This window comes from Microtus oregoni, unplaced genomic scaffold (assembly GCF_018167655.1).
Source record: "Microtus oregoni isolate MIOR12 unplaced genomic scaffold, Mior012 000027F_ref0000203, whole genome shotgun sequence".
NCBI classification, from domain to species: Eukaryota; Metazoa; Chordata; class Mammalia; order Rodentia; family Cricetidae; genus Microtus; species Microtus oregoni.
Genome location: NW_024543086.1, coordinates 17674886 through 17701670, shown reverse-complemented (window position 1 = coordinate 17701670; position 26785 = coordinate 17674886). Strand labels below are relative to the sequence as shown.

The 26785-nt window shown below is 45.0% G+C and overlaps 1 protein-coding gene across 4 annotated transcripts in view; it reads left to right on the top strand.

The window, feature by feature from the left end:
* Positions 1-9630: 9630 nt before the first annotated feature.
* The window catches only part of Nprl3 (NPR3 like, GATOR1 complex subunit), a 38857-nt gene continuing 21702 nt past the window's right edge, over positions 9631-26785 (top strand). For 2 of the 4 annotated variants that reach the window (XM_041676131.1, XM_041676129.1), the window contains exons 1-5: positions 9631-9844; positions 15262-15331; positions 19116-19154; positions 22496-22625; positions 24219-24293. In XM_041676131.1, the coding sequence (XP_041532065.1) occupies positions 9727-9844; positions 15262-15331; positions 19116-19154; positions 22496-22625; positions 24219-24293 (432 nt within the window). In that variant the 5' untranslated portion in view covers positions 9631-9726. Of the gene's footprint in view, positions 9845-15261; positions 15332-19115; positions 19155-22495; positions 22626-24218; positions 24294-26785 lie in introns of those variants that run through there. The other 2 variants (XM_041676130.1, XM_041676132.1) reach the window with 2 other exon arrangements.

Below are 26785 nucleotides of genomic sequence, written 5' to 3'. Positions count from 1 at the left end.
TCTTGAGTTTCCGCCAAGGAAGCAGGAGTCCCTCTCACTTGGCACTGAGGGAAGAATATGGAAGTCTGCTCCCACCGGGAGGTGACAGGTTAGCCAAAATAAATAAATAAATAAATAAAATCAATAATTTGCACCATAGCCCTATGGAGAAACACATATTTTTTTTAAATGAAGCGCACGATTCTTCTAGCTTAACATGCAGTGAAGTTGATTTGTCCATTGTCCTCTGAACTGGCACATATATAGGCTTATGTATCCTAGTCACAATCAGGATATAGAATAGCCCATCATCCCAGAAAACACCACGGTCACCCATTTGCTGTTTCATCATCCTCTTGTTAATCCATCATTTTCAAAAATGTGTGTGGCTGGGGTCATACAGCATTGTATCTTTTATGGCGGGCTTCTTTCACCGTGTCTACTATCCTGTGGATTCATCTACAGTATCAGCAGTTGGCTACATCTCATTTTAGGATGCGACTATGCAGCCGTTTACCCTTGCAGTCCCTGAAGGACTCTTGCGGTTTCTAGTGTGGGGTTATTACAAACAGACACGTTGACCATGCATGGAGAAGGCTCGCATGAACACAGCCTTCTATTTCTCTATCTCCGTATCTGTAGATATCTTTACCTAGGAGTAGAATTGCTGGCATATGCAGAGGGCAGATTTAGCCTCATAAGGAAGGCCAAGCTTTTCATGAGCGTCTTTGCTGTCCCGTATTCCGATGAGTATCTTTGCCAAAGATTTTGAATCTTAGCTGTTTTGACAGTAAATAGGGATGTAGCATTGTGGCTGAGGGCTGTATTTCTCCGGTGGCCAGTGATGTGGAAGATCACGCCTTGAGACTATTCATTATCCATATGCTATCTTTGGTAGCCTCTTTGCCTAAGTACTTTGTCCCCTTTTAAACTGGGCTATTCTCTTACTGGTGGCTTATGGGCATTCTGTATGATCTGGGTACAGTTGTTTGCAAATACCTTCTATTAGATTTTTTTTTCTTTTTTGAGACAAGAGTCTCACTGTGTAGCTTTGGCTGACCTAGAACTTGCTATGGAGGCCAGGCTCACAGAGACACACCTACCTCTACCTCCCTAGTGCTGGGATCAGAGATGTGGGCTATCACTCCCAGATTAAGAAAGAATTCTTAAGAATTCACTACGTAACTACAAAACACAAAGGTTTTTATCTACATTTTCTTCTAAAAGTTTCATAGTTTGTTTTATGTTTGTATTGGTGATTCATTTTTAAAGAAATTTTGTGTGCGTTTGGGTATGTTAGGGCTATGCTAATATTTTTGATAATGGACATCTGCTCCACAGTTACCTGTCGCAAAGCCTCTAAGCCCTCTATTAAATTCACTTCTCACACTGATTAGTAAAAGCTTGACTGGCTAGGCTGGGGATGTGTGCTTGCCTAGCTTGTGTGAGGCTCTGGATTCAACCCTCAGGCTTGTATCCCCACCCTATGCTAATTAGCTCTCACTTCTCGGCAACTCGGCTGAGACAGAGTGTAAGCATTAATTAACTGTATTTTCATTACTTTTCATTTACTTATTGGGTGTGCAAGGGCCAAGGCTGGAGGCCAGAGGACAACTTTGAGAGACAGTTCTTGTCTTCTACCATCTGGATCCTAGGGATGGAACTCAGGTCCTCAGGCTTGGTGGCAAGTGCCTTTATCCAGCGAGTCATCTTGATGGCCCAACTTAGTCTTGTGTGTGTGTGTGTGTGTGTGTGTGTGTGTGTGTGTTTGAGACTTGAGACAAGGTTTCTCTTTAGCTTTGGAACCTGTCCTGGAACTAACTCTAGTAGACCAGGCTGGCCTTGAACTCACAGAGATCCGCTTGCCTCTGCCTCCTGAGTGCTGGGATTAAAGGCGTGCACCAACACCGCCCGGCTAGTCATTTTTTTTTTTTTCGAGACAGGGTTTCTCTGTGGTTTTGGAGCCTGTCCTGGAACTAGCTCTTGTAGACCAGGCTGGTCTCAAACTCACAGAGATCCTCCTGCCTCTGCGTCCCAAATGCTGGGATTAAAGGCGTGCGCCACCGCCGCCCGGCCAGCTAGTCATATTTTTATAAGACAGTTTTAGGACTCTATTCTGTCCCATTGATTTACATGTCTATGTTTAACCACAATGCGTTGCCTTGATTACTACAGCTTTATAGTAAGTCTTAAAGTTTGATAATATCCTACAGATTGAGAAAAATAACTTTTTTTTTGTTTGTTTTTTGAGACAGGGTTTCTCTGTGTAACAGTCCTTGCTGTCCGGGAACTAGCTCTTGTAGACCAGGCTGGCCTCAAACTCACAGAGCCCCACCTGCCTCTGCCTCCCAAGTGCAGGGATTAAAGGCATGCGCCACCACCGCCTGGTGAGAAAAATAATTTTTATTTACTAATTGATTTTTAGTTTTTTAAAATTTAACTTTAATTTTTTGATTATTCAAGACAGAGTTTCTCTGTGTAGCCCTGGAACTTGCTCTGTAGACCAGGCTGGCCTCAAACTCAGTGGTCTGCCTGCCTCTGCCTCCCAAGTGCTGGGACTAAAGGTGTGTGCCATCACTACCAAGCTATTTTTTTTTTTTTGAGAGAGAGAGGAACTTGTATGTAGTTTATGCTGGTTTGTGATCCTCCTACCTCCATTTCCTAAGTGCTGGGATTACAGATGTGTGTCACATGCCTGGTAAAACAATATTTGACAATCATATATCTAAGAAAGAACTTGTCTAAACTAAGGGACTCGGTATAACTCAGTAATAGAGCCCATACTTAGTTTAGCATGAACAGGTCATGAGTTTAGTTCGTATACCAAAGCTAAAGCAAAACCGAAATTTGAGGCTGGGCTACATAGTGAGTTCTTCAAGCTAGCCTCAACTACAGTGTGCGACATTGTATCAAAAACAAGCAGACAAACAAACATTGTAGAGGCACCACTTCATAGCTACTAGGATGGCCATAATTAAAATGACAAAATAAAGCCAGTGTGGTGGCACAGGATTTTAGTCCCACAACTCAGGAGATCAGAGATAAGCAGATCTCTGAGGAGTTCCAGGTCAGCCTGGTCTACAGAGCAAGTTCCAGGACAGTCAAGGCTACCCACAGAAACCCTGCCTCAAAAAAACATAAATCAAAAAAATAGATAGATACTATAATTTAAACTGGGAAGTGATGGCGCATGCCTTTAATCCCAGATCTCTGTGAATTCGAGGCCAACCTGGTCTACAAGAGAGAGTTCTAGGATAGCCAGGGCTACACAGAGAAATCCTGTCTTGAAAACAAACAAACAAGCAAAAATATAGAAAATAAAAATGCTCGTGGAGATTTAAAGAAATTGGAATCTTGATAAAATGGAACAGGGAGCAATAGGACGGTGCACACTGGAAAGCAGTTTCTCAAAGAGTTAAGGCAGCTGGCTGGTGGCGGCGCACGCCTTTAATTCAGCACTCGAGAGGCAGAAGCAGAAAGATCCCTGCTACTTTGAGGCCAACCTGATCTACAAAGGGAGTTCCAGGGCAGCCTGGGCAATATAGAGAGATCCTGCTTGAAAAACAAACAAACAAAAATACAAGTTAAAGGTAGTGTTGCCATATGGTCTTACTGTTCCATTACTGCATATACACGCAAGAGAAAGGAAGCATAAGTCTAAAATAACAGTGGGAGTATGTTCATAGCAACAGCATCACTTTTTATTTTTGTGAACTGTGAGTTGTTTCATTCAAACATGATAGTCATTCTCTTTGGATAGTTTTTTTTTTTTTTTCTTTCTGAGACAAGGTTTCTCTGTGTAACAGCCCTAACTGTCCTATAACTTGCTCTGTAGACCAGGCTGGCTTTGAACTCACAGAGATCCATCTGCCTCTGCCTCCCGAGTGCTGAGATTAGGCCTCTTTTGAGTTTAGAACAGCCAACAACCCATAAGAAGACAGCTCATTAGGCCTCCCTTAAACCAACAGCTGTAGCATAACCAACTGCTGATCTCCAGTTAGGGCCTTCATAACATTATTATTGATGATAATCTGAAGTGGAAACAACCCAAATGCTCTTTTTCCTCCCTCCCTGATTTCTCCACAACAACTCCAACAGGATCTCACGTATCCTAGCCTCAAACTTTCTAGGTAGCCATGGATGACCTCTGAATTATCTCCTGAGTGCTGGGATCACAGGCACATGCTACCACACCCAGTTTACGTGGTGCTGGGGTTTGAACCCAGGACTTCCTGCGTGCTAGGCAAGTGCTCTGTCAACTGAGCTACACCCCAGCTCTGGCGCATGGACTTCCAAAGTTATGAAAGGAACACCGGACTCTTCCAAATAACTGATCAATTTATATTTCCCCTGGTGATGTGAGTTTCCCTCCCAAATAGCCAGCACTGTTGGTATTCTAGTCTCCTTTGATTTAGGCTTTCTAGTCAGGAGTGCAGTGATTTCTCTTGTGGGTTTCCTGGTAGTGAGTGAGGTTGAGCCTTTTCACACCTTCACTGGCTGTGGGATTTCCTCTTTCTCAAGTATCCTGATGCTCATTTTTCTGTTATGCTGGTCTCACTGATGTATCAGAATTTGGAAAGTATATGAAATTACATATGGATTATATATCGGAAAATACATATGGATATATTTTCTTCGTCAGTTTTTCCTTCCTTTTTATCTCCCCGCTGCTCTGTAGTTTGTAGCACCCCTCCTAGAACCGCACATCAAGCTTCGGGCCTTGCCCATGCCGGGTGGGTGCTCTGCACTGAGATACATCTCCAGCCCTACCTCATTCTGATGAGCAATGATGACATGTTCCTCATCTTAAACCGTGGGTGGTTGCACACAGTTGTAACACCAAGCATTGTAGAGGCTGAAGCAGGAGGACTGTTTTGAGTCTGAGGTCAGACTGAGCTCTATAGTGTGTTTCAGGACAGAGAGCTTGTCTCCAAGAAGAAGAAGAAGGGGAAAATTTGTGTAATTTTTTTTTTAAAGTTTTTCAAGACAGGGTTTCTCTGTGTAGTCCTTACTGTCCTGAAACTTGATTTGTAGACCAGGCTGGCCTTGAACTCACAGAGATCTGCCTGCCTCTGCTTCCCAAGTGCTGGTATTAAAATTGCGCCACCACTGACTGGCCATAAGTTTGTAATTTTGATGAAGTAAATTTGTGAATTTGATGACTTGTTGGCGAATGCCACATATTTCTCTATCTGATATACCCTGAGGCCGGAAACACCTTACTTACCCATCAATGTATGACAAACAAATTATAATTATGATATTTCCATTCAATGAGACACTGTTCAGCCATAAAAATGAAGTGATGACACACATGGTAACATGGATAAAATTTGGAAACATCATCAAAAGTGAGAGAAACAGATTCACAAAGTTATGCCTTGTGATTCCTCGTCCAGCAACTATCTGGAAGAGGCAGATTCTTACAGAGTAGATTATAGTTATCAGGCCTGGGGTGGGGGGAGAGGAAATGGGTGCTTATAGGAAGATTCTTTTTTGGGGTGATGACAATATTATAGCACTAGAGAGGGGTGATGGACATACACTATCATGAATGCACAAAATGGTACTGACTATTAAATGCTACTACCTTTAAAATGTCATATTTTGATTTTTATATTTAAAAAATAAATTCTATCTTATTTGCTGTTTTTTTGGGGGGGGAGGAGGGGTATTGTTGCACGACATGTGTGAGATCAGAGGACACCTTGTGGGTACTGGCTCCTTCCACCATGTTGCTCCCTGGGATTGAGCTCAGGTTGTCAGACATGGTGGCAAGTCCTTGACCTACGAAGCTATCTCACTGACGCTGTTTCTGTGGTTTGATTTTTTTTCCCCTGGTTTTTTGAGTTGAGGTCTTGCTATATAAACCTGACTCCCCGGGAACTTGCTATGCAGCTCATAATGGTGTTGAACTTGCAGCGATCCTCCTGTCTTTGCCTCTGAGTGTTATAGGCATGATACTACCCAGCCTGGCTTTTTAATTTATTTTATTTTTATTTTTTGAGACAAATCCTCACTGTCTACTCCAGACTAGCTCAGAACTCATTATGAAGCCAAAATCATCACTTCCTGCTTTGACCGCTGGGATGCTGAGGTTACTGAGATGTACCTCCCTGACCGCTAGGATGCTGGGGTTGCTGAGATGTGTCCCCTCGACCTCTGGGGTGCTGGGGTTGCTGAGATGTGCCCCCTCGACCTCTGGGGTGCTGGGGTTGCTGAGATGTGCCCCCTCGACCTCTGGGGTGCTGGGGTTGCTGAGCTGTCCGCCATGCCTTGCTGCCTATGTTATTTTTTTATTCACTCACTTTTATTTTTGTTTTTGGGCAGGCAGTGTTTTGTGTGTCTAGAACTGGCCTCAAACTTACTATATATCCAAGGACGGTCTTGAATTATTTATTTATTTATTTTTTTATGCATTGATGTGTGAACTGCGTAACTGTGTGAGGGTGTTGGAGCCACTGGAACTTGAGTTGCAGACAATTGTGAGCTGCCATGTTTGTGCTGGGAATTGAACCCGGGTCCTCTGGAAGATCGGTCAATGCTCTTAATCGCTGAGCCATCTCTCCAGCCAGCCTTGAAGTTCTGATTCTCAGGTATCAAAGCAAATCAGACTATAAAATACATAAAATAAAAGTAAATAAAGAGTAGTTGAGTTTGGCACACACTGTTAATTCTAGCACTCAGGAGGCAGATCTCCCTGAGTTTAACTGGCCAGCCTGATCTACTCAGTGAATTCCAGGACAACCAGAACTATGTAGAGACCCTGTTTCAAAACAAAACAGACAAATAAAAAAGAATAAAAGCATGTCCAAATATCAGGATTAAGAGAGATTCTAAGCGGGTTGGAGAGATGGCTCAGGGGTTAAAAGCACTAGCTTCTCTTCCAGAAGGCCTGAGTTCAACTCCCAGCACCCACATGGTAGCTCACAACTGCTTATAACTCCAGTTCCAGGTGTCTGGCACCCTCACAGGCAAAACACCAATGCATATAAAAATAAATAAATCATAAAAAAGAGAGATTCTAAGCACATTTTTTTAAAGCTTCCCAATGCTATCGTATGTATTTGGCAGCAGGTTTGTACTGGATTGCTTTTGTGTGACCTAAGATCAGTGACATTTATCAAGTGCTTTCCAAGTTCTTCACACCAAACTCTCTCTGTAAGGGCAGTTCTATCATCACTGGGGTTTTTAAGGTAAGGAAATAGAAGCTCAGAGGGATTTAAATGTGCCTATGGTTCCAGCGGAGGAGGGAACCAGCTGTATGGTGGTGTAGGCTGGGGTGCTGCCTGGGGAAAAGCCAGTCTTGGTTTCTCCACCTGTGAACACAAAGAGCCCAGACCTGTGCAGAGTCCAGGATGCTGAAGCTGCTGATCTGCTGTCAAAATTGCAAGCTCCAGGTACATCCTGAGCTTGAGTAACTGGGCTGAGATGTCTGTCGGGTCAGTCAAGTAGAAGGCTGGGGGATCTGTAGAAGCCCCCAAGAAAGGTGACCGTGTTGGGAGGGTAAATTAGCCTTGTGAGTTCAGTTTCATTGTTTAAACCTCTACGATGGAGTAGGCTTAATTTCCACTTCAGTGCGATGAAGGGTCGCCTCTAGTGACAGGAATTCAGGACTGGCATTTAAAACTATCCTTTTGCAATTCTGGGCAAGTGGTGCTTTCTTGAAGAGGCAGGAACACCCAGTGGAGAAGGTGGCTCCCAGATAGTGTCTGTGAGCCCCACCCAGGCCCCTGGCTGACCAAGTGACAGGATTGATAAGGCCTGGCATCCCTATGGCCTCCTACTCGGCTCAAGGGAGACCCTGGGGGCTGGGGAGTAAGGTTCCAAAGTTCGAGTTTCCAAAAGTCTACTTCTTCTATAAAGAAGGTTATGAAAGCACATTGCTTAAATTTGAAATGAGGGCTCACTGGGACTGGAGGGATGGCTTACCATTGGTCATTCTTCCAGAAGACCCAGGTTCAATTCCCAGCACCCACATGGCAGCTCACAACTGTCTCTAATTCAGGTTCCATTGGTTCCAACTCCCTCACACAGACATGCAGGCCAAAGACCAAAGCACATTTAAAAAAAAAAAAATGAGGACTCACTTCTATGGGTCTTAACTCAGCGGAGTCTGAGGCCATGCCCTGCAGAGTGTAGGCTGACCCTGGTGCTTCACTGAACAGTTTCCAGTCCTACTCCTGGTGAGAGAACCGGGGTCCACAGTGGTGTTCATGGATCCACAGACCACAGTGTGACCATAGTTTCGATTTCTGTAATAGCAGATGGGGTTTCTTAGTAATGATGTTGGCGGTGTGTGTGTGTGGGGGTGTGTGTGGGGTGTGTGGGGTGTGTGTGTGTGTGTGAGATGCTGCACCTTGAGATGATGCCCCTGAGGTGGTCCTGGGCTCTCCTCTTCCTGCTGTCAGCGCTGGGTGAGGCCGCCTGGGAAGGAAGTACACCAGACTGCTGCAGTGGTCTGGTCCTTTCCCTGCACTCAGCACCAGTTATTTCCACCGCTATTTTAGAGTTAGCGGTGGTAGAAAAGATTGAGCCCAGGGCTTGGTGCGTGATGGCCACGTGCTAACTACTAAGCAACACCTGCAGCCTTCTCTGTCCTCCAGAAGGTTTCTCTGAGTTGCCCAGGCTGGCTTTAACTTTCCCCCTACGTTGGTCTCCCTTGTAGCTAGAAACACAGGTCTCCACCACTAAGCCTGGCTGTCACTAGTATTTACATAGAAGAGTAAACCACGAAAGCTCCCGTGAAAGTTGCTGGGAAAAGCGGGACCTAAGGTAGTAACAGTGGAAACCCTGGGCTCTTTCATTAAGGCCCTTCCTGTCCCAGAGATGACCATTGGAGTCCCAGGGCCCTGTCGAACGGAGGAAAGCCTGGACCACAGCCCTTCCTGGCCCAAGCGCCTGGACACCTAGTCACTCTTGCCATCTTGGTGGGAAGGTCCCACGACTGTCTTTTAACCGTCCCCAGGAACCCAGTCCCATATTCCCATCTGCTTCCCTCCCAACCTCACTGCCCCTTCCTACTCCTGACTCCTAACTTCCATTCTAGGGACCCCTGGTGGGTAACGTGGGAGACCTCAGTAACAGACAATTCAACAAGACTGGAATAAAGGCTTGCAAAGCGAGCAAAAACGTCCCTTTCACACCACACATCCAAACCATCAAAGGGCAAATGTAAACGCAATTCTCAGACACTGGCAAATAATCTTCTCTCTGAGTAATAGTTGAAAAAAATGTAATAGGAGTACTTTTTGTCTTAATAAATTTTAGAAAACAAATAAAATAAACGAATGCGTCTTTGTTATGTGATACCCAGACTGATATGAGCCCGACCTCTCTCTCTATATATATATAAAATGTATATATATAATGTATGTATGTATGTATGTATTTGTTTGTTTGGTTTTTCGAGACAGCTTCTCTGCATAGCCCCGGTTCCTTCTTGTACTTTTAAGTTTATACGCTCTGGTCAAATCAAGCATATGAACTACAGACACTTCTTTGGAGAGCCCCAGCAGCTCAGAGAAGCCTGCGCTTCCGGCCGTCCACGCCTGCGCAGAGGCCCTGACTGATGGTATTCTCCGGCTCTTTTCCCCGGCACCGGGGAAGTCTCGCGAGAGTGAGGACGCGCGCGCGTTTGGGTCCCGGCTGTGGCGCCGGCTTCCTCCGTGTCGGTGCGGGGCCGGTGCCTGGCTCCGGCTCCTACCCTCAGTGTTCACTTCAGGCCCCCGCCCCGGCCCCCGCAGCATGGGGGACAACACCAGCCCCATCAGCGTGATCCTGGTGAGCTCAGGCAGCAGGGGCAATAAGCTGCTCTTCAGGTACCCCTTCCAGAGGAGCCAGGAGCACCCCGCGTCCCAGACAAGTAAGTGGCGCCCGGCGGCCACCCGCCCTGCCCGCACGTCAGGGCACCGTGCCGAGGAGGAGGAGGAAAAGGGCCACGGCATGACTCCGGAGTCTCCAGCCTATGAAACAGTTTATAAATACGTAAGAATTGCAGGCGCTAGCAGTGGTGCACACGTGTAATCCCAGCTCTCAGGAGGCGGGAGTATTGCCTTGAGTTCAAGGCCAACCTTTTCTCCGAATAGAAACAAAGACACAAGATTTTACACACAAACACGAATTTATTATTTTATAATAATTAATATAAATATAAAAAAATATAAATCATTGTAAGGTCTGAAGTTGCCCTTGAGCTCTGCTCCTTACCTACTGCGGGGACAATCGCTCACCGTTTTGATAATCATCCCCCCCCCCCCCCCCCCGCACATAAACTCCAAAAGGGAACCCACCGAACAATGAAATACTGCGTCGCTCCCTGAAACCCCCAGCAAATCGCAGGACGCTTGTTTTTGTGTGTCCTCTGCCTTGAATCTGCTTCCATCTGTTGAACACATCCTTAGTGGTAGTGCACCTCTGTATGACAATGTAGGCTTCCTCTGGGTGGATGTTATTCTTAAAACTTGGTAATATGATACAGAGGTGCTAAACTACAACAACAAAGCTGGTATGCTCTCAGGACCCCCTCCCATAGCCCCTAAAGGGCTTTACCATTCTCCAGAACCTTCTGGGAAACAAGCATAAGCACATAGTATGTTCTAAGTAGAAGTGAAGCTACACTCTTCATTTTTATTTGTACTTTGTATCTTGAACACAGGATCAACCTTTGTAGAGGCCTTGTTCTTTAATGACTGCAGCGGAGTCCTCGAGATGAGCAGTCTATGAATTGTTCATCTGGTCCTCCGTTACAGTTTTTTCAGTCTTTTGGGGGCTGGGCAGGTGGTTCAGTGGGTAAGAACACTTGCTCTCCAAGAATGAGGATGTCACTTTGAACCCCCAGCATCGATATAAAAAGCCTGGCATGGCTGTGGTGCCAGTAATGTCGCCATTGAGAAATGGGCTGATCCCGAGAGCTCCCTGGCCAGCCAGCCTAGCCTGCAGGGTCATGTTCTGATTCAGTGAGAGACCCCATCTCAAGGCAGTAAGATGCCAATAAAGGAAGACACTTCACAGTTTGTTCTGGCCTCCGCCTGTGCTTTTAGGTGGCACACCATGCCCACTACCACCATCAGCAGCAAAGCCCCCTCAAACTGTGCATGTCCTTTCTGGATGTTATTCTTTTGTAGAATATCTGTGTGAGCAAGTCTCGAGTCACATGGTTGAGTCTGAGGGCTAATGGCCATGTCCTAAACAGGTTCATTTTCAGTCTCTTAGTCAGCTGCATCTGATAGTGTTGGTTTTGGTTTGGTTTTTAGAGACGGGGTTTCTCTGCTTAGCTCTGACTGGCCTGGAACTCACTCTGTAGATCAGGTTGACTTCAAACTCACAGAGATCCTCCTGCCTCTATTTTATGAATGCTGGGATTAAAGGCATGCACCTCCACCGCCTTCCTGTATCTGATAGTTTTATTGTGAGTTTGTCTTATTGAGAACAAGCATGCTTTCCTTTTTTCAGAGCCATTTGAATTTACTTTTCAGGTAATTCATATCCCATGCCTGATTTCCTCTTGAATACTTAGTTTTTCCTTATAGACTTAAGTTATTTATATATTTTAGTTAAACGTAAGAATTTTGCTGGGCTGTGGTGGTGCATGCCTTTAATTCCAGCACTTGAGAGGCAGAGGCAGGCGGATCTCTATGAGTTCGAGGCAGTCTCGTCTACAGAGTGAGTTCCAGAACAACCAGGACTACATAGAGAAACCTTGTCTTTAAAAACAAAACAAAGCAAAGTAAGACTTTTGCATCAGGAGTGGTGGTGCATGTCATGAATTTCAGCCCTGGAGATGCAGAGATGGCCGATATCTCTGAGTCCCAGGCCAGCCTGATCTATATAGTGAGGCTCTGATTAGTCAGAGCTACAAGGTAAGATCCTGTCTCAGAAACACAAAAAGGAATTTTTTTTTTAATAATCACAGTAAGTAGCTAGTTTACTTTTTCAGTGTAGTTTTCCAGAATTTTGATTTTTACAGAGTCAGGTTTTCAATCTAGTCCCTTGTGGTTTCTGAGTTTTGCTATCTCTAAGGCCTTCTGCTCTGCTAGAGGAGGGTGATGTCAGTTTGTTTCGAGTCCGGGCTTAACTCTATTCCAGGCTGGCTTGGAATTTACTGTGCACCCTTTTTCTCTGGTTCTAGGGTGCTAGGTTAGCAAGTGAGAATTTCAAGATTATTATTATTGTTATTATTATTTTGATTTTTTTGAGACAGGGTTTCTCTAGCTTTGGAGCCTATCCTGGAACTAGCTCTGTAGACCAGGCTGACCTCGAACTCACAGAGATCCGCCTGCCTCTGCCTCCCAAGTGCTGGGATTGTATGCGATACCACCGCCCACAAAATTATTTTTGCATTTCAAGATTATTAATAGGAGAAAGCGCTCCTGAGTTTTTCTTTAGGACATTTATTGTCTTGCTTTAAAATGAATTCATTTCCTTACTTAAGATAGGGTCCTGCTGTGTATCCCTGGCTGCCTGGAGTTAGACCAGACTGGTCTTGAATTTATAGAGATCCTCCTACTTCTGCCTCCTGAATGCTGGGATTAAAGGTGTGAACCACCACTCTTGGTCTTAAAATTTATTTATCTTGATCTAAGGTAGAGGCTCCTAAGAGCTGTTAAGAGTTTGGGCACTTGCCGGGCGATGGTGGTGCACGCCTTTAATCCCAGCACTTGGGAGGCAGAGGCAGGCAGATCTCTGTGAATTCGAGACCAGCTTGGTCTACAGAGCGAGTTCCAGGACAGGCTCCAAAGCCACAGAGAAACCCTGTCTCGAAAAACAAAAACAAAAACAAACAAACAAAAAAAAAAGAGTTTGGGCACTTGCTGAGAGTTAAGCGTATGCTGCTTGCTTGTCTCTAGATCCCTATGGAAGGGAAACGGAGACAGGCCAGGATGTGGCCATATGGTTGCTGGATTTCCTTGGATGTTGGCCCTAAAAAAACCAACATAATTCAATTTTCCATATGGCTATATCATCTTATTGAGTAATTCACCTCACCTCTACCATACGCTAAATTCCAGTGTTTATTTTTTCATTTTATTCTTTGACACAAAGTCTCATGTAGCTGAGGGTGACCTCCATGCATCCAAGGCTGACTGCCAGCTCTCACTTCCGGAGTGCTGTGATTACAGGCATGTACCATAACTTGCTTTTATATGGTCCTAGGGCTTCGTACATGCTAAGCAAGTACCGTACCAACTGACTACATTCCTACCCCTTTCTTCTCTCTTTAATGGCCTCTTTACATGTGAGTCTCTCACTGTTTTGTTTTCTGTTTACTACAGATACTGCCTTTTCTGCTTCAGTATTATCCTGGGAAATTTTGACTATTTTTCACCAGAAACTTTGGTATCAATTGTATTAGCCTCTACCTTCAAATGGTTGGTGTTTTGTTGGAGGTGGAAGTAGAGGCAGCTTTCTTCCCCCCTAGTTTTTAGAGCTAGAACATTATTATATGACAGTTGAAATTCGTAGTGTGAGCCAGATGCTGCCATAGCCCCTTCTTGGGTTGAGATGTTGCTCCTTCACAAAATTCAATCCTGAATCTGCAATAGATACTTTGTATTTTTTTTTTTTTTTGACACAGGGACTTCTTCCTGGCCCAGAAGCGCTATGTACACCAGGCTGGCCTCAAGAGAGATATGCCTACCTCTGCCTTCCAAGTGGTGGAGTAAAAGCACAAGCCACTATGCCTGGCTGCTTCGTTTGCCCAGTACTGTCTATGTTTTGTCTCTTAGTCTTGGCACTCTAGACTTTCACTTGTGCTTGGTAGGGTAGGCATGTTCGCCACAGGCTAACTTCTTGAGGTGGTAGGCCTCAGAAGGCAGCACAATATCTGTGTAACAATGTTTGCAAACACTGACAGTACTTTCAACCTCTTGCTTCTGCCTCTGAGATCAAAGAGCAGGGTTTCTCTGTAGCTTTTGGTTCCTGTCCTGGAACTAGCTCTTGTAGACCAGGCTGGCCTCGAACTCACAGAGATCCGCCTGTCTCTGCCTCCCGAGTGCTGGGATTAAAGGCGTGCGCCACCAACGCCCGGCTTTAGTTTATTTTCTTAACAGGATCACACTGAATCTGGAGATTAATGTCTTGGCTTGACTGGAGCCCTGCAGTTCACCTGTCTGCATCCCTAACATAAGGCTATGAACACATGCTGCCATTTCACACTCGCATAACAGGCGCTGCCCACAAAGATGTCTCCTTAGCCCCTGGGGTTAGTTTTTGAGAGAGGGTTTCACTGTGTAACAGCTCTGGCTGTCCTAGAACTCGCTCTGTAGCCCAGGCTGGCCTTTAACTCAGAGATCTGCCTGTCTCTGCCTCCTAAGTGCTGGTATTAAAGGCATGCGTCATCATCCCTGATTTATCATATGGGTTTTAAACCAAGTTTTTAAACCAAAGTGTTCTAGTAAAGAATTGTTTATGTGTATTGTATGAAGGCTATGGTATGTACTTTTAAAAATTCTTTTCTCTTTCCTATCTAATCACCATTTCACATTTAGGATGTTTAAATGTATATTCCCCATGCATATAATTATGTTTATATAAATTTTTATGTAAGAAAATTAAGGGCCATAGCTGGGCATGACAGCCCACATCTGTAATCCCAACACTGTAATATTCAAAATTTAGGAGTTAGTTTAGGAGTTCAAGTCCAGCCTTAGCTGTATAGAGATTGAAGCTGACCCTGGCTGCATAGTAAGATCCTGTCTCAGTCCCCTCCTCCAAAGAGCAGCAAAGCCATTTTCTCACATTGTCATCACTTCTTGGAAACCTTCTTACAATCTTTTCTGTTCTCCAGATGGGCCCTGGTCTCGCATGCTGATTAAGCGCTATCACTGAGCTACATGCATCCCTAACCCTGAACGTTTTTTATTGTAACGCAAGTCTTGCCATTTAAACCACGTTAAGTACGTGATTTCAGTAGCATTAGCTACATTCTTTCCATTGTGAAACTGTCACCATTATGCATTTCCAAATGTTTCATCATTTAAAGTGAAGTTCTGTAATAAGTAATAGTTCATTTTCCCTTGTTCCCAGCCCTTGCTAATGTCCAGTTGCCTTTGTATCCCTGTGAATTTGCTTATTATAGAGTTTTCATATTAAGTAATGTTTGGCATTGTGTATCAGACTTATTTCATTCAACCTACTGTTTTCAGGATGTATGAGTTTGTTCCTCTTTGTAGCTGAATAATAATTGTGTAGACAGTGGAAGCCATGGGTTTTAATAGCCCCACAATCCTGTGTGTGGAGAGATCCTACTTTCTTAGCCTTTCTTCTTTTGCCCTCACTCAGATAAACCACGCAGCAGATACGCTGTCAACAATACGGGTGAACATGTTGATGACCAGGATGGTGACTCCAGGTAAGGGCTCACCAGTCATTCTGGGCAGGAAGCCTGGCCAGAGCTCCACCCTCCTGTTGACCCAGATGTTTGTGCCTCTGAGAAATCTGGTGCCCTTCTCTTCCATGTAGTGAATGCTTTTGGGTAGTGAAGAGCGGGTTGTACTGCCTGTCTCTGACTTACTCAGAGATTTCAGCCCAGCGGCAGCTGTGGCTGGTAAAGGAGTCAGAAGATGGCCAAGGCATGTCCATGGGTTACATTGTTCCCAGTGAGATGTCCACGGGTTACATTGTTCCCAGTGAGATGTCCACGGGTTACATTGTTCCCAGTGAGATGTCCACGGGTTACTTTGTTCCCAGTGAGATGTCCACGGGTTACATTGTTCCCAGTGAGATGTCCACGGGTTACTTTGTTCCCAGTGAGATGTCCACGGGTTACATTGTTCTCAGTGAGATGTCCACGGGTTACATTGTTCCCAGTGAGAGGCTCTGAGAGGAATGCAGATCCCTTAGCTGTCCTAAGCCTGATTCCTTAGCCCATGCCTACTTGGGGACAGTACAGCCTGGGCACATTCTTTCTCAGGTGACAGTGCCAGCTAGGGCTGCCATGACTGACATTCTTTCAGGCCTGGGTGAAAGGCCAGTCCTTCCCCCTGTGTTTGCTTTCTCTGTGTCTGGGAGGACTGTCAGGTCTACATTGTGAGCAACCGCTTTGCCTTTCTTTTTTTAAAATTTATTTTATTAAAGATGTTTTGCTTGCATGAATGTTTGTGTGAGAGTGTCAAATCCCTTGGAACTGGAGTTACTACAGTTGTGAGCAGCCATGTGGGTGCTGGGAATTGAACATGGATCCTCAGGAAGAGCAGCCAGTGCTCTTAACCAATGAGTCACCTCTGCAGGCCCTTTCTGCTTTCTTAGGTGCACTTTAAAGGTTAGTAAGAGAGAACATAAGTCTAGGAAACAGAGAAGATAGTGACTTACTTGCCCTGGATCCCCTGAAGCATAGACAAGGCCTGTGGGGAAAAGGATAGGGCTTCCGCTGTCCCAGGAAAAGGTAGCTGAGACTCCCACGCTGGGTCTTTGGGATGTAGTGAGTCAGTGCTGTTTCCTGTCAGATCTTTGAGGAGGCACCATATTCACCTCTGTGATTGCAGTACCCAAAGTATGTGGACTTTTGTTTCTTTGTTTTTATTTTATTTCACTTTTAGTTTTTGTGGCAAGGTTTCATGCTGACCTCTGTGCAGCTGAGGATGATCTTGAACTTCTTATCTTCCTGCCCCTGCCTCTCAAGTAGGGTGACAACTCACCTGGGGTGACAGGCATGTGACACTATATTTAGTTTAATGTGGCTCTGGGGATCAAACCCAGGGCTTCATGTGTGCTAGGCATGAACAACACAGGAACCATATTGATCTATGAGCCACATCCTCAGCGTCCCAAGTGTGGTTTGTATTCTCTCCTGTGTGCATGGTAGGAGTGGGGGGGGGGCAGGTTGGGGTGGCTGGGGATAGAAAATTGCTGGTCTTTTTAGAGAACATTTTTTTGATAGACAGGCCTATGGGATTCTCCTGCTTAAGGATGGTGGTTTGAAATAAATGTGTCACAGGCACACAGCTTTTGCTTCAGCTGACTGTGATGGTACCTACCTGCGATAATAGCACTTGGAAGGTGGATACAGGGAGGATCAAGAATTTAAGGTCAAAAAAAAAAAAAAGAATTTAAGGTCAGCCTCAAATCCTTAGTAAGTTTTGAGGCTACACTGGCCTACATGAGACTGTCTCAAAACAACAAAACCAAACAAAACCCCTTTGCCCCCGCATACTGCGTAGGTGTGTCTTGTTTTTCATGGGTGCCGCAGACTGCTGTGGAGCAGGACTGCCCTCACGGTCACCTCCCAAGTTCACTGGAGAGGAGACTTTCAACAGCCTCATTTGCTTTTATTTTTTTTTTTCTTTTTTTCCTGGGTTTTTAAGACAGGGTGTCTCTGTGTAACCCTAACTGTCTTGTAATCTCTGTAGACCAGGCTGGTCTCGAACTCACAGAGATCCATTTCCCTCTGCTTTTGCCTCTAGAATACTGGCATCAAAGGACAGCATGCCTGGCTTTGAACAGTCTTTCATAGAGAAATTTCCTAGGGATGACAACAGCATCTAATTCCTGCAAGTGAATTTCAGAGATTTACAAAGATGTTTTCTAGGGACTCATTTCAAAATGTATGTAGCATGATTCAAAAGAGAAAACCATGGGAGGAGAGGGCTTTTGTCTGAATTCTTCAATGAACTTGAGAATTGCTTCATTTGGTAATTTTAACTTTATTGTATTTGCTGGCCCTTGTCTCCGTGATTACAAGATGCAGATGAATTCCCTTTAGGGCCCAGTTCTCTGCCAGGCACTAGGTCCCCCCCAACTCTCCAGCTTCTTTTTGAAGCAGTGCTGCAGCAAAGCCATTCTCTGTCCCTTGGCTCTTCCCAGACGTGCTCTCCTTTTCGGACCTACAGGATATTCCTGCAGTCAGCTTTCCAGGTGCAAACAGCCAGTGGGGCTGTCTGCCTTTGTAATCAAGGACCAGTCAGGATCATGGGCACTGGCCAGTGGGGCTGGATTCCCAGCACTTCATAAACTGGGCATGGTGGTGAGTTCCTGTAATCCCAGAATTTAAGAGGTGGAGGCAAGTGGATCGGAAGGTCAGGGTCATCCTGGACTTTATAGTGGATTTGAGGTTACTTTGGGATATGGGAGACCCTGTCTCAAAACAAAACAAGTAAACAAAACCAATAAGTCAATAAACAACTGTGAAATTAAAGAAAAATAAAAGAGTCCAGCTCCTAGTGTCCTGTCCCCTGTGTTATCCCCCTACCCCCACTTCAGGTATTCAGCGGCTTGCAAATTATAGATGCATGCTTGGAATGTATCCGTTGCTGTAAAAAGTTCTGTCGGATAGCCCATTGTGACTTGTCTAGTTGTAGGCGATAAAGCTGAGTGAGGCTTGAGCTGCTAGGATGCTGGGTGAAGTCTATTAGACATCACCCTCAGTGCTATCTAATCTGATGAACTTAAGTTTGGAACTGCTAGGGAAAGGCTCCTTTGATATCCGTTTCTCTTATGTGGGTCTTTAGCCATCCAGCAAACTGGACTGGGAGCCACAATGGGTGGTCCAGGTAGGGCCCTTATGTAGCTTTCCATGGTTGCTTGGAACACAGCATGTTCTAGAATAAAGTGCTCTTCATAGGAACATGAAATATTAAACTCCTAAAGACCAGGTCAGATAGTACAGAACCCCCAGTTTTCTGACAAAAGCATGCTTGCTTGATTCTATTGTGACCTCCTTACCAGCTGGGGTAGAGGCTCAGGGAGGTCAATATGCAGGTGTCCACAGTGTTTCAGGAACTGGGGCTGGACCATACTCATATGACACCCCAGTTTGGAAGACTTTTCTGTCTGGGCATCTTATTTGGTCTCTTGGAAAGATCAGATACTTGTCCCCAGCTGTTCAGTTGAGTCTGTGGCACTAGGGTCTAGCCTGTTGATGTTGTCCTGGGTTCTGAACAGTGACTCTCATCCTCTCCTGGCCTGGATTTGTTTGTGAGAATTTGAGCTTTAGTGAGAAAAATCCCATGTAAGTGTTCATCTGGGGTATGTATGTCTTCTTTCTCATCTGGTAAGTCGCTTAATTCAGCTAATACTTTGTAATGGTGCTTCTGCTAGACTTTAGTACTGTTTTTATAAAACAGCCTTATAACATAACTTTTGGTGGTTTTGAAGAAACAGTGTTTTGTTTGGTCTTGATGGTCCTGTTCCCATTTCAGCAAGCCATGTCCTCCAACCGATGAGCAATTGGTTGCAGGGTAAGACCAAGATCTCTCCTCTCTTTTTTCTGTCTTGATTCTGGCTGCCTTCTCTTCTTGTAATTGTGCTTACTGCCTAATTTCTCCCAATGTTGAAGAATGACTAACGAGGTGCATAGGCCCTAGCTTGGAACCCTCCCTGCCTCTCAAAAGCCCAGATTTCCCCACAGCCTCTGCCCTTTTCCCACCCAGAATTAGTTAGCTATTTCACATCCCCCGAGAACCTAAAGCATGGTTGGCTGGCACCTGAGAGAGACTTCTGGACCAGGTGTACTGTGCAAACCTCCTCCCCAAATAGGAGCTAGTAGCCCTGTGGTGTTGGGCCAACAGATGTGGATTTCTCATCTTCCTGTTCTACTGCCACAGCAGGGGGCCATGATCATTGCTTCTTGCCTTTAGTTTTGAGAGGAAGAGGAAGGGAGGGAGAGAGTCAGACAGACATACTATTTACAGCATTTGAGTATTCTGAGTGTTTAGTTAGGTACTCAGGATTAGATGAAACTAAGTAGTGACAAAAATGTCCCCTTGAAGGCGATATGGAGCTTCTGCAGGCTGCACTGTCCTGCCCCCTAACAGGCGTCTTGTGTGGGCTGTGGATGCACAGACAGTGTATGTGAGTTTCCATCAATAGGTGGGCTGAGAGGCTGAGGAGAGGTCCAGTGCTTAAGAACACTTGCTCTTGAGAGGACCTGGATTCAATCCCCAGCACCCATATGGCAGCTCACAACTATCTGTAACTTTAGTTTCAGGGGATCTAGTGACTTGTTCTGGTCTCCATAGGCCTCAGGTGCACACTGGTTACATACATACATGCAAGAAGAAACATTCATATACATTAAAAAAAAAAAGGAGGGCAAGTTGAGGACATAGAGTTGAATCCTTTCCAATCTTTCTCCCTCTCTATTTTTGGGTAACCCTACTCCAGAATGATTTATTAAAAACAGAATCCTGGCCTGTTTTCAACTGGACTGTCATGTCTTCCTAAATATGCTTTTCTTAGATGTTCAAGTTAGAAATTTTTCGTTTTTGTAGCAACTGTTTTATTGTCTTATATTACGTTTACTATGTTTTTATCAAAAGGATTTTTGTAAATTTTGGAAACGGTAAACCTTGTCCCTCGGAATTTGCTGTGTTTAAATTGTACCCCTTTCCTGGCCTCAAGATGACTTTATCTTTGTGCACATTATGTCATCAAACACTATGTGAATTCCACAGCCAAGCAGGTGAGTTTTCATCATAAATGTATAATGGTAAGAGGTAGCATGCAGCTCAGACCTGCTTGGATGAACAGAAAGGTCAGCTACGCAGGAACTTCTATGATAGCCCTTAAGGCATTGTGGCTTAACTTAAGCACACACAGCTCTGTGCCTCTTACTGGGGAAAGATTTGATTTGATTCCTTCAAGGGCTTATTTGGATTTTGGTATTTATGAATGGAAGCTGGGATACCACTGCTTCCTCTGGGAATCCATGGCCTGAGCTAAGGCATGTCTGTGGCTCTTGATGACAGCAGGGTTTTTACTGGAGATTTTTGACTGTGAAGGGAGTTTTGTTGTGGAGTAGTTAAGGTCATTCTCCCATCTGCTACTTTTGTGTGCTAAGTCACTGGATGGTAGAATGCCGGGTGTTGCTTGTCTAGATGTGATGTGAAATGTTGGCTGGATCAGAGCTGAAGTGTTTGAATATCCTGATGTGTCCTTCAAACAGATGGAGTAGGGCAGAGAGAGCTATGTAGACTCCCTGGTCTGAGATGCTGGAGTCTTCCATATCTGTTTGTTCACCCCAGCCACTAATGTTCCAGAAAAGCAGGAACTAAGGACTTGGCTATGGGTCCTGCAGGTTCCAGAATGTCAGTGTTGAGACTGGTGCTAAAAGGTTTGACCAAACCCTCATTGCAAAGGGCAGAGAAGCCCTTTCTGACCAACTGTCTGTGTCTGGTGTATTTGGGGGCCCAGAAGCCCTGTAGCAGCTGGAGGATCCTGCTCATTCTGCAGGGAGCCAGTGCAAGCCCTGCAGGCCACAGCAGCCTGGACTTTTTTTTGCTGGCATGGGTAGAAGTGGGAGAAATGCACAGCTGCTTGTCTTACATGTTGGCCATGGCCAGGCTTCTGTTCCCAATTGCCTCTAGGTCACTCTTCTTATGGCCCTGCTCTGTGTAGGGTGGCCGGGAATGGATGCCCCTCTTAGATACGTCCTATCTCAGCGTCATTTGCTGCTTTGGATTGAGCCACATGAGGTGCTTAAAGCTGACCTTCCTTTTCCATCTTGCAATGGAGGAGTTGTGATGTCAGTCTGTCTCCCTTCCTACAACTGAGAATGTCTCTAGAAGAAACAAGACTAAGATCCCACAGTGGAATGTCATCCCAGATAGACTCTTTCAGGACTGAAGGGTCCCCCTGCCGTATGGTCTTGATAGTGCTAGAGCTAGCTGTCTTCCCCAAACTACCCTCCTAGATATTAGAAAGCGTTCCTTAGTAGATAGGTGAGCGTAGGTGCTTGCTCTCCTCAGGGCTAGATCAGAAACAGTGCTCGTGTGTCTACAGTGGAGGCCCTCAGTCCCTGGTCTTGGAGATAAGCAGCAACACCAGGCCCCAGTGCTCTCCTCCCTTCAGGCAACTCACTTATCCAGATCCCCCAGACATGGAGGACTAGGCTTGCCAGCAGGGCACAGATGTACAGATGCATATTGGAAGGGGTGAGCTCTCACACCCCAGCCATTCCTACTTCCCCATGACACTTGTTTCTGTGCATCCCGTGTTCCTGTAACAGTGTGTCTGCATGCCTTGTATCACAGTCCCTCAAGAAGAACTGAGAAGTTTAAGTATTCAGGATAAGGGAAGGGCTGAGCAGCTATGCTGAAAGGGATGTAGTTAGCATACTGCATGCGTCTTTGAGCTCTGTCCCCTGGTCCTTTTTGTGGCCCTGTTATGGATGGTTTGGGATCACGGAGATTGAGAAGTACAGTTCCACAAACCAAAGTACAGTCAGGAGAGGCCCTTCTGCCTGTGAGCCTCAATGAGTGGCTCCTGAGGGCAGTGCCAGCCCCAGCTGATCTTTTAAATGCAAACCACAGCTGTTTCTCTTCTAATTTATACAGCATGCAATAAATGACAGCATGTGCCTTCAGCCTGTGCTTCTCCTGCCTTCCACCTGTAATTCTGGTGACTTCACATCCCTAACCTTGGGATTGCTGCAAGAGAGCCACTGATGAAATGCCACCCACTGGGGACAAGTAGCTCCACAGAACTGTCATTTCCTGAGCCACTCCACCCTTTCGGGTACCTGGGCATGGTGCTGTGATTTTCATTAATGCATCTCCATCTACCTTTTTAAAATTTTAAGGTTCTCGGATGTTATTCTGGCAACAATTTTGGCAACCAAGTCTGAAATGTGTGGCCAAAAATTTGAACTGAAGATTGATAACGTACGGTTTGTTGGGCACCCGACACTGCTGCAGCATGGTCTGGGGCAGGTATGGCCCTCAGCAGGTAGGATCTTTCTAGGGTGGGAGGGGCTGGCTTCTGGCCCTGAGGGTCAGGACTGTGCTGACATCGATGCTGGTGAATGTGCCCTTGGGGCAGCAGACCTGATCAGCTGCTTGCCATGAATTGTGTACCTTTGTAGGTCCTGGGAATCCAGTAGAGAATGACAGGGGGTACTTGCCCTGTCTATAGTCCCTGCCACTAGTTGTTTTTTTTTTTTTTTTTTCCATTTAGTGATGAATGGTACTCAAGCCTTTCAATGTGCTATGCGGTTGTTGGCCCACTGGGCTCCATCCCCAGCTCTCTGTCACTAGCTTTTGCTGACTACATTCTGTGCCTCCTCTGTGGCTTTTCCTCATGTATAAGGTATTTGTGTCCAGAAAAGGCAATAGAATGAGTTAACTAACAATTGTCTAATTCCTGCACCTTCTAAAAAATGGTGCAAACACTTCTGTTAAATGATATTTTAATAGCCAACATATGTATTGTCATGCTAACCTTTTTATATTTGTTTTCTGATAAACGAGTATTTGGGTACTGAGGAGTGTTAGCAAGGTGGAATGTGCTGTTACCCAAAGGAGCCTGTCCACTAGAGCCAGTCAGCTCTAAATCCAGGCAGGATCCATAGCAGCATCACCTAGATTCAGAAGGTGTCGGTATGCCGTACTAAACAGGAATGTATAAAGGGCTGTGCTGTGACTTGTAAGCTTTATCAATGTGAGGAGCTTCTGAGGGCAACGAGAAGTATCTTGCCCCTTTGATAATACCTTCCCTCCTTACAATGGTATTTAATGACCGGGCTTGGGTTCCTATCTATGGGTGAGGAGAGTTGATGGTCACTTCCTGTAGAACTGCGGTGACCGGCAGGGATGGGTACGGTTCCTGGATGTTATAGGGAGAGTTCTAACTCCCTCTCTAGGCAGCACTTGTAATTGGGCTTGAAGAGCTCAGGGTGGTACCTTTGGATGCTTTGGTGTTTGTGACTGGAGCTGCCTGGATGCCAGAATGGGAAGAGAGAGCAACTTGTTTCTGTAGCAAGACTGGCTGCCCCCTTTCATCAGGGCTGCTGAGCACTGTCCTATCTCTAAATGTCCTGAGTACTTGCCATGGCAACAGAGGCATGGTCTGGGTTCTCCATCCACTTACATCCCTTTCTGTCCTGTCTTTTTTGGGCATTGTCAGTTGATTCCTTCAGTCATGGAACTCCAGCCCCAGCCATTCTTCTCCTTCCTCACATGAAATTCGTCGGTTTGTATGGATGACTGAGCAAAAGCACCAGCACCTCAAAGACCCCAGGGAATGTTTTTCTCTCATTTTACCGTGCTCTGGAGCCTTTCTCCATGCCTGGAGTAGAAAGATCTAACAACTTCCTGTAGAAAGTTAAAGCTGTCTGCTGGCTGTGGTGTCTCATCCCTCCAATTCCAGTTAGAGAGCCTGAGGTAGAATCACTGTGAGTTCAAGACCAGCTTGAATCCATAGTAATTCTAGCGTCACCCTGTAGTTCATAGTGATAGCCTGTCACAAACAAATAGACAGACTGGATGCTGTGTCTTTGGATTTATTAGAATTATGCTCTTTTACAGGTCTCCAAGACAGACCCATCTCCAAAGCGGGAAGCACCCACCATGATTCTTTTTAATGTGGTGTTTGCACTCAGGGTGAGTGTTTACATGAGTGTTTAGATCAGGAAGGGAACCTGAGGGAGAAGAGCCAGTTTCCAGTGAGTTTTTCATTGGCCCAGAGCTCAGACCATGGGCATGGCACTTACCCTTTTGGTGTGTAGGTGGAGCATAGCTCATCGTGTTTCCTTCCTCTTCCTCCTTGAACATTTTTGTAAAATACATACTTATAACAAAATTTACTTTATAAACAGTAGTGATGAAACCCAGGGCCTCATGCATGTTGGACAAGTACTCTGTTATTTGTTTTGTTTTGTTTTTTTTTTGTTTGTTTGTTTTTGTTTTTGTTTTTTTCAAGACAGGGTTTCTCTGTGGCTTTGGAGCCTGTCCTGGAACTAGCTCTGTAGACCAGGCTGGTCTCGAACTCACAGAGATCCTCCTACCTCTGCCTCCCGAGTGCTGGGATTAAAGGCGTGCGCCACCACCGCCCGGCAAGCACTCTGTTATTAAGCTATATCTCTAGTCCTGAATGTTTCCCATTTTAAAGTGTGTGGTGGGGGTTGGAGAGAAGGCTCAGAAGTCAAGAGCACTGGCTGCTCTTCCAGAGGACCCGGGTTCAATTCCCAGCGCCTAGGTGGCAGCTCACAATTCTTTGTAACTACAGTTCCAGGAGATCAACACTCTCACACAGATAAAACACCATTGCACATAAAACAAAATTAAATAAATTTAATAAACAAAAAGTATGTGGTGGCACACACCAGTACTTGGGAAGGTGATGCAGGAGAATTGCTACAGATTTGAGGCCAGCCTATGCCACAGAGTGCGATCTGTCTGAAAAAGACAGATGAGCACTCAGCTAGAGCAGGCGGTGCATTTCTATAGCCCAGCACCTGAGGAGCTGAAGCAGGACAAGTAGGAATTCAAGGTCACAGGGAGCTTGAGACCAGCATGGGCTAATGGAGCCCTGTTTTAGTGCCCTATTACCCTAAAAAGATAAAAAAATAGACAATTTATGTCAGGCATAACTGCACATGTGTTCTACTGTATAGTAAAATCCTGACCTAAAACATCAAATCATAAATAAAACAAAGAATTTAATTATACCTAATACATTTATAATATAATTCACTATGTATCATTCATCTTATTTATCACAGCTATCTAGATTCATATTTTATCCCTCTTAACAGGAAACCCATGAGAAGTCCAATGGCAGTTTTTATGCCTCTGTATCTTTTTTTTAAAAGATTTATTTATTTTTATTTTATTGGTGTTTTGCCTGTGTGTAAGTCTGTGTGAGGATATTGAATCCCTTGGAACTGGAGTTACAGACAGTTGTGAGCTGCCATGTGCTGGGAATTGAACCCAGGTCCTATGAAAGAGCAGCGGTGCACTTAACCACTGAGCTATCTCTCCAGCCCCTTGCCTCTATATCTTAAAGCAAGTCTTGGGCCTCATGTCCATTCTTTTGTTTTAGATTTATTTTTATATGTGCATGAGTAAATGGGTATCTGTCCAAGGCCAGAAGAGGAGTCAGATCCTTTGGAGCTGAGGTTACAAGCAGTTGTGAGCCCCTTGATGTGTGCTAGGAATAGAACTCAGAACCTCTGGAGGAGCATAAGTGCTCTTAACTACTGAGCCATCTTTCTGTCCTGCCCCTCCCACACCCATTTTTATTTTGAGATAGGTGTAGACCAGGCTAGCCTTAAACTCAGAGATCTGCCTGCCTCTGCCTCCTGAGTCCTGGGATTAAAGGTGTGTACCACCACGCCTACCTTTTGTTTCTTTTTAGACATGGTCTTACATATCTCAGGCTGGCCATAAGCTCTTATATATCTGAGGATGACCTAGAACTCCTGATCCTTCTACTAGGATCACAGGCATGTGCCTCATGTCTGTTGTATTTTTATTCATTATTCCTTTACTACAAGACTTATCTATAAAGTAAAAAAATTTTTTTTGTTTTTGTTTTGTTTTTTCGAGACAGGGTTTCACTGTAGAGCTTGTCCTGGAACTCACTCCATAAACCAGGCTGGCCTTGAATTCACAGAGATCCACCTGTCTCTGCCTCCCAAGGACTGGGATTAAAAGCTAAAGTAATGGTTCTTATTTTATGCCGTAATCCGCTTTTCAATTTGATAAGAATTCACCACAGTAAGTTGGTATTAACTAGTACCTGGTCTATTAAAAATTTCTGATTGAGAACATAGTTTTCCAGTTGGCCTGTGTGAGCCATGATGCAGACTCCACTCAGTGTGAGTGGTGTATCTTTCTCTTCTAGTCTTGGCTGTCCCATTGTCCCATCACATTTTCTACATCCAGATTTGTCTGATTGAGTAGACTGTGAGACTTGCTTCCCGACATTCTGCACCCTGCAGACTGGAAGTGACTATGGAGGTGTTTCATTTGGATACAAGCTTTTGGCAGGAAGCCCCATGGATGATGACATAGTCACTTCGTGCTGCTTCCTGTTCTGTACTGTGAAAGTTCACTTTGTTTCTTTGTTTGAGATGGTGTCATGTAGACTA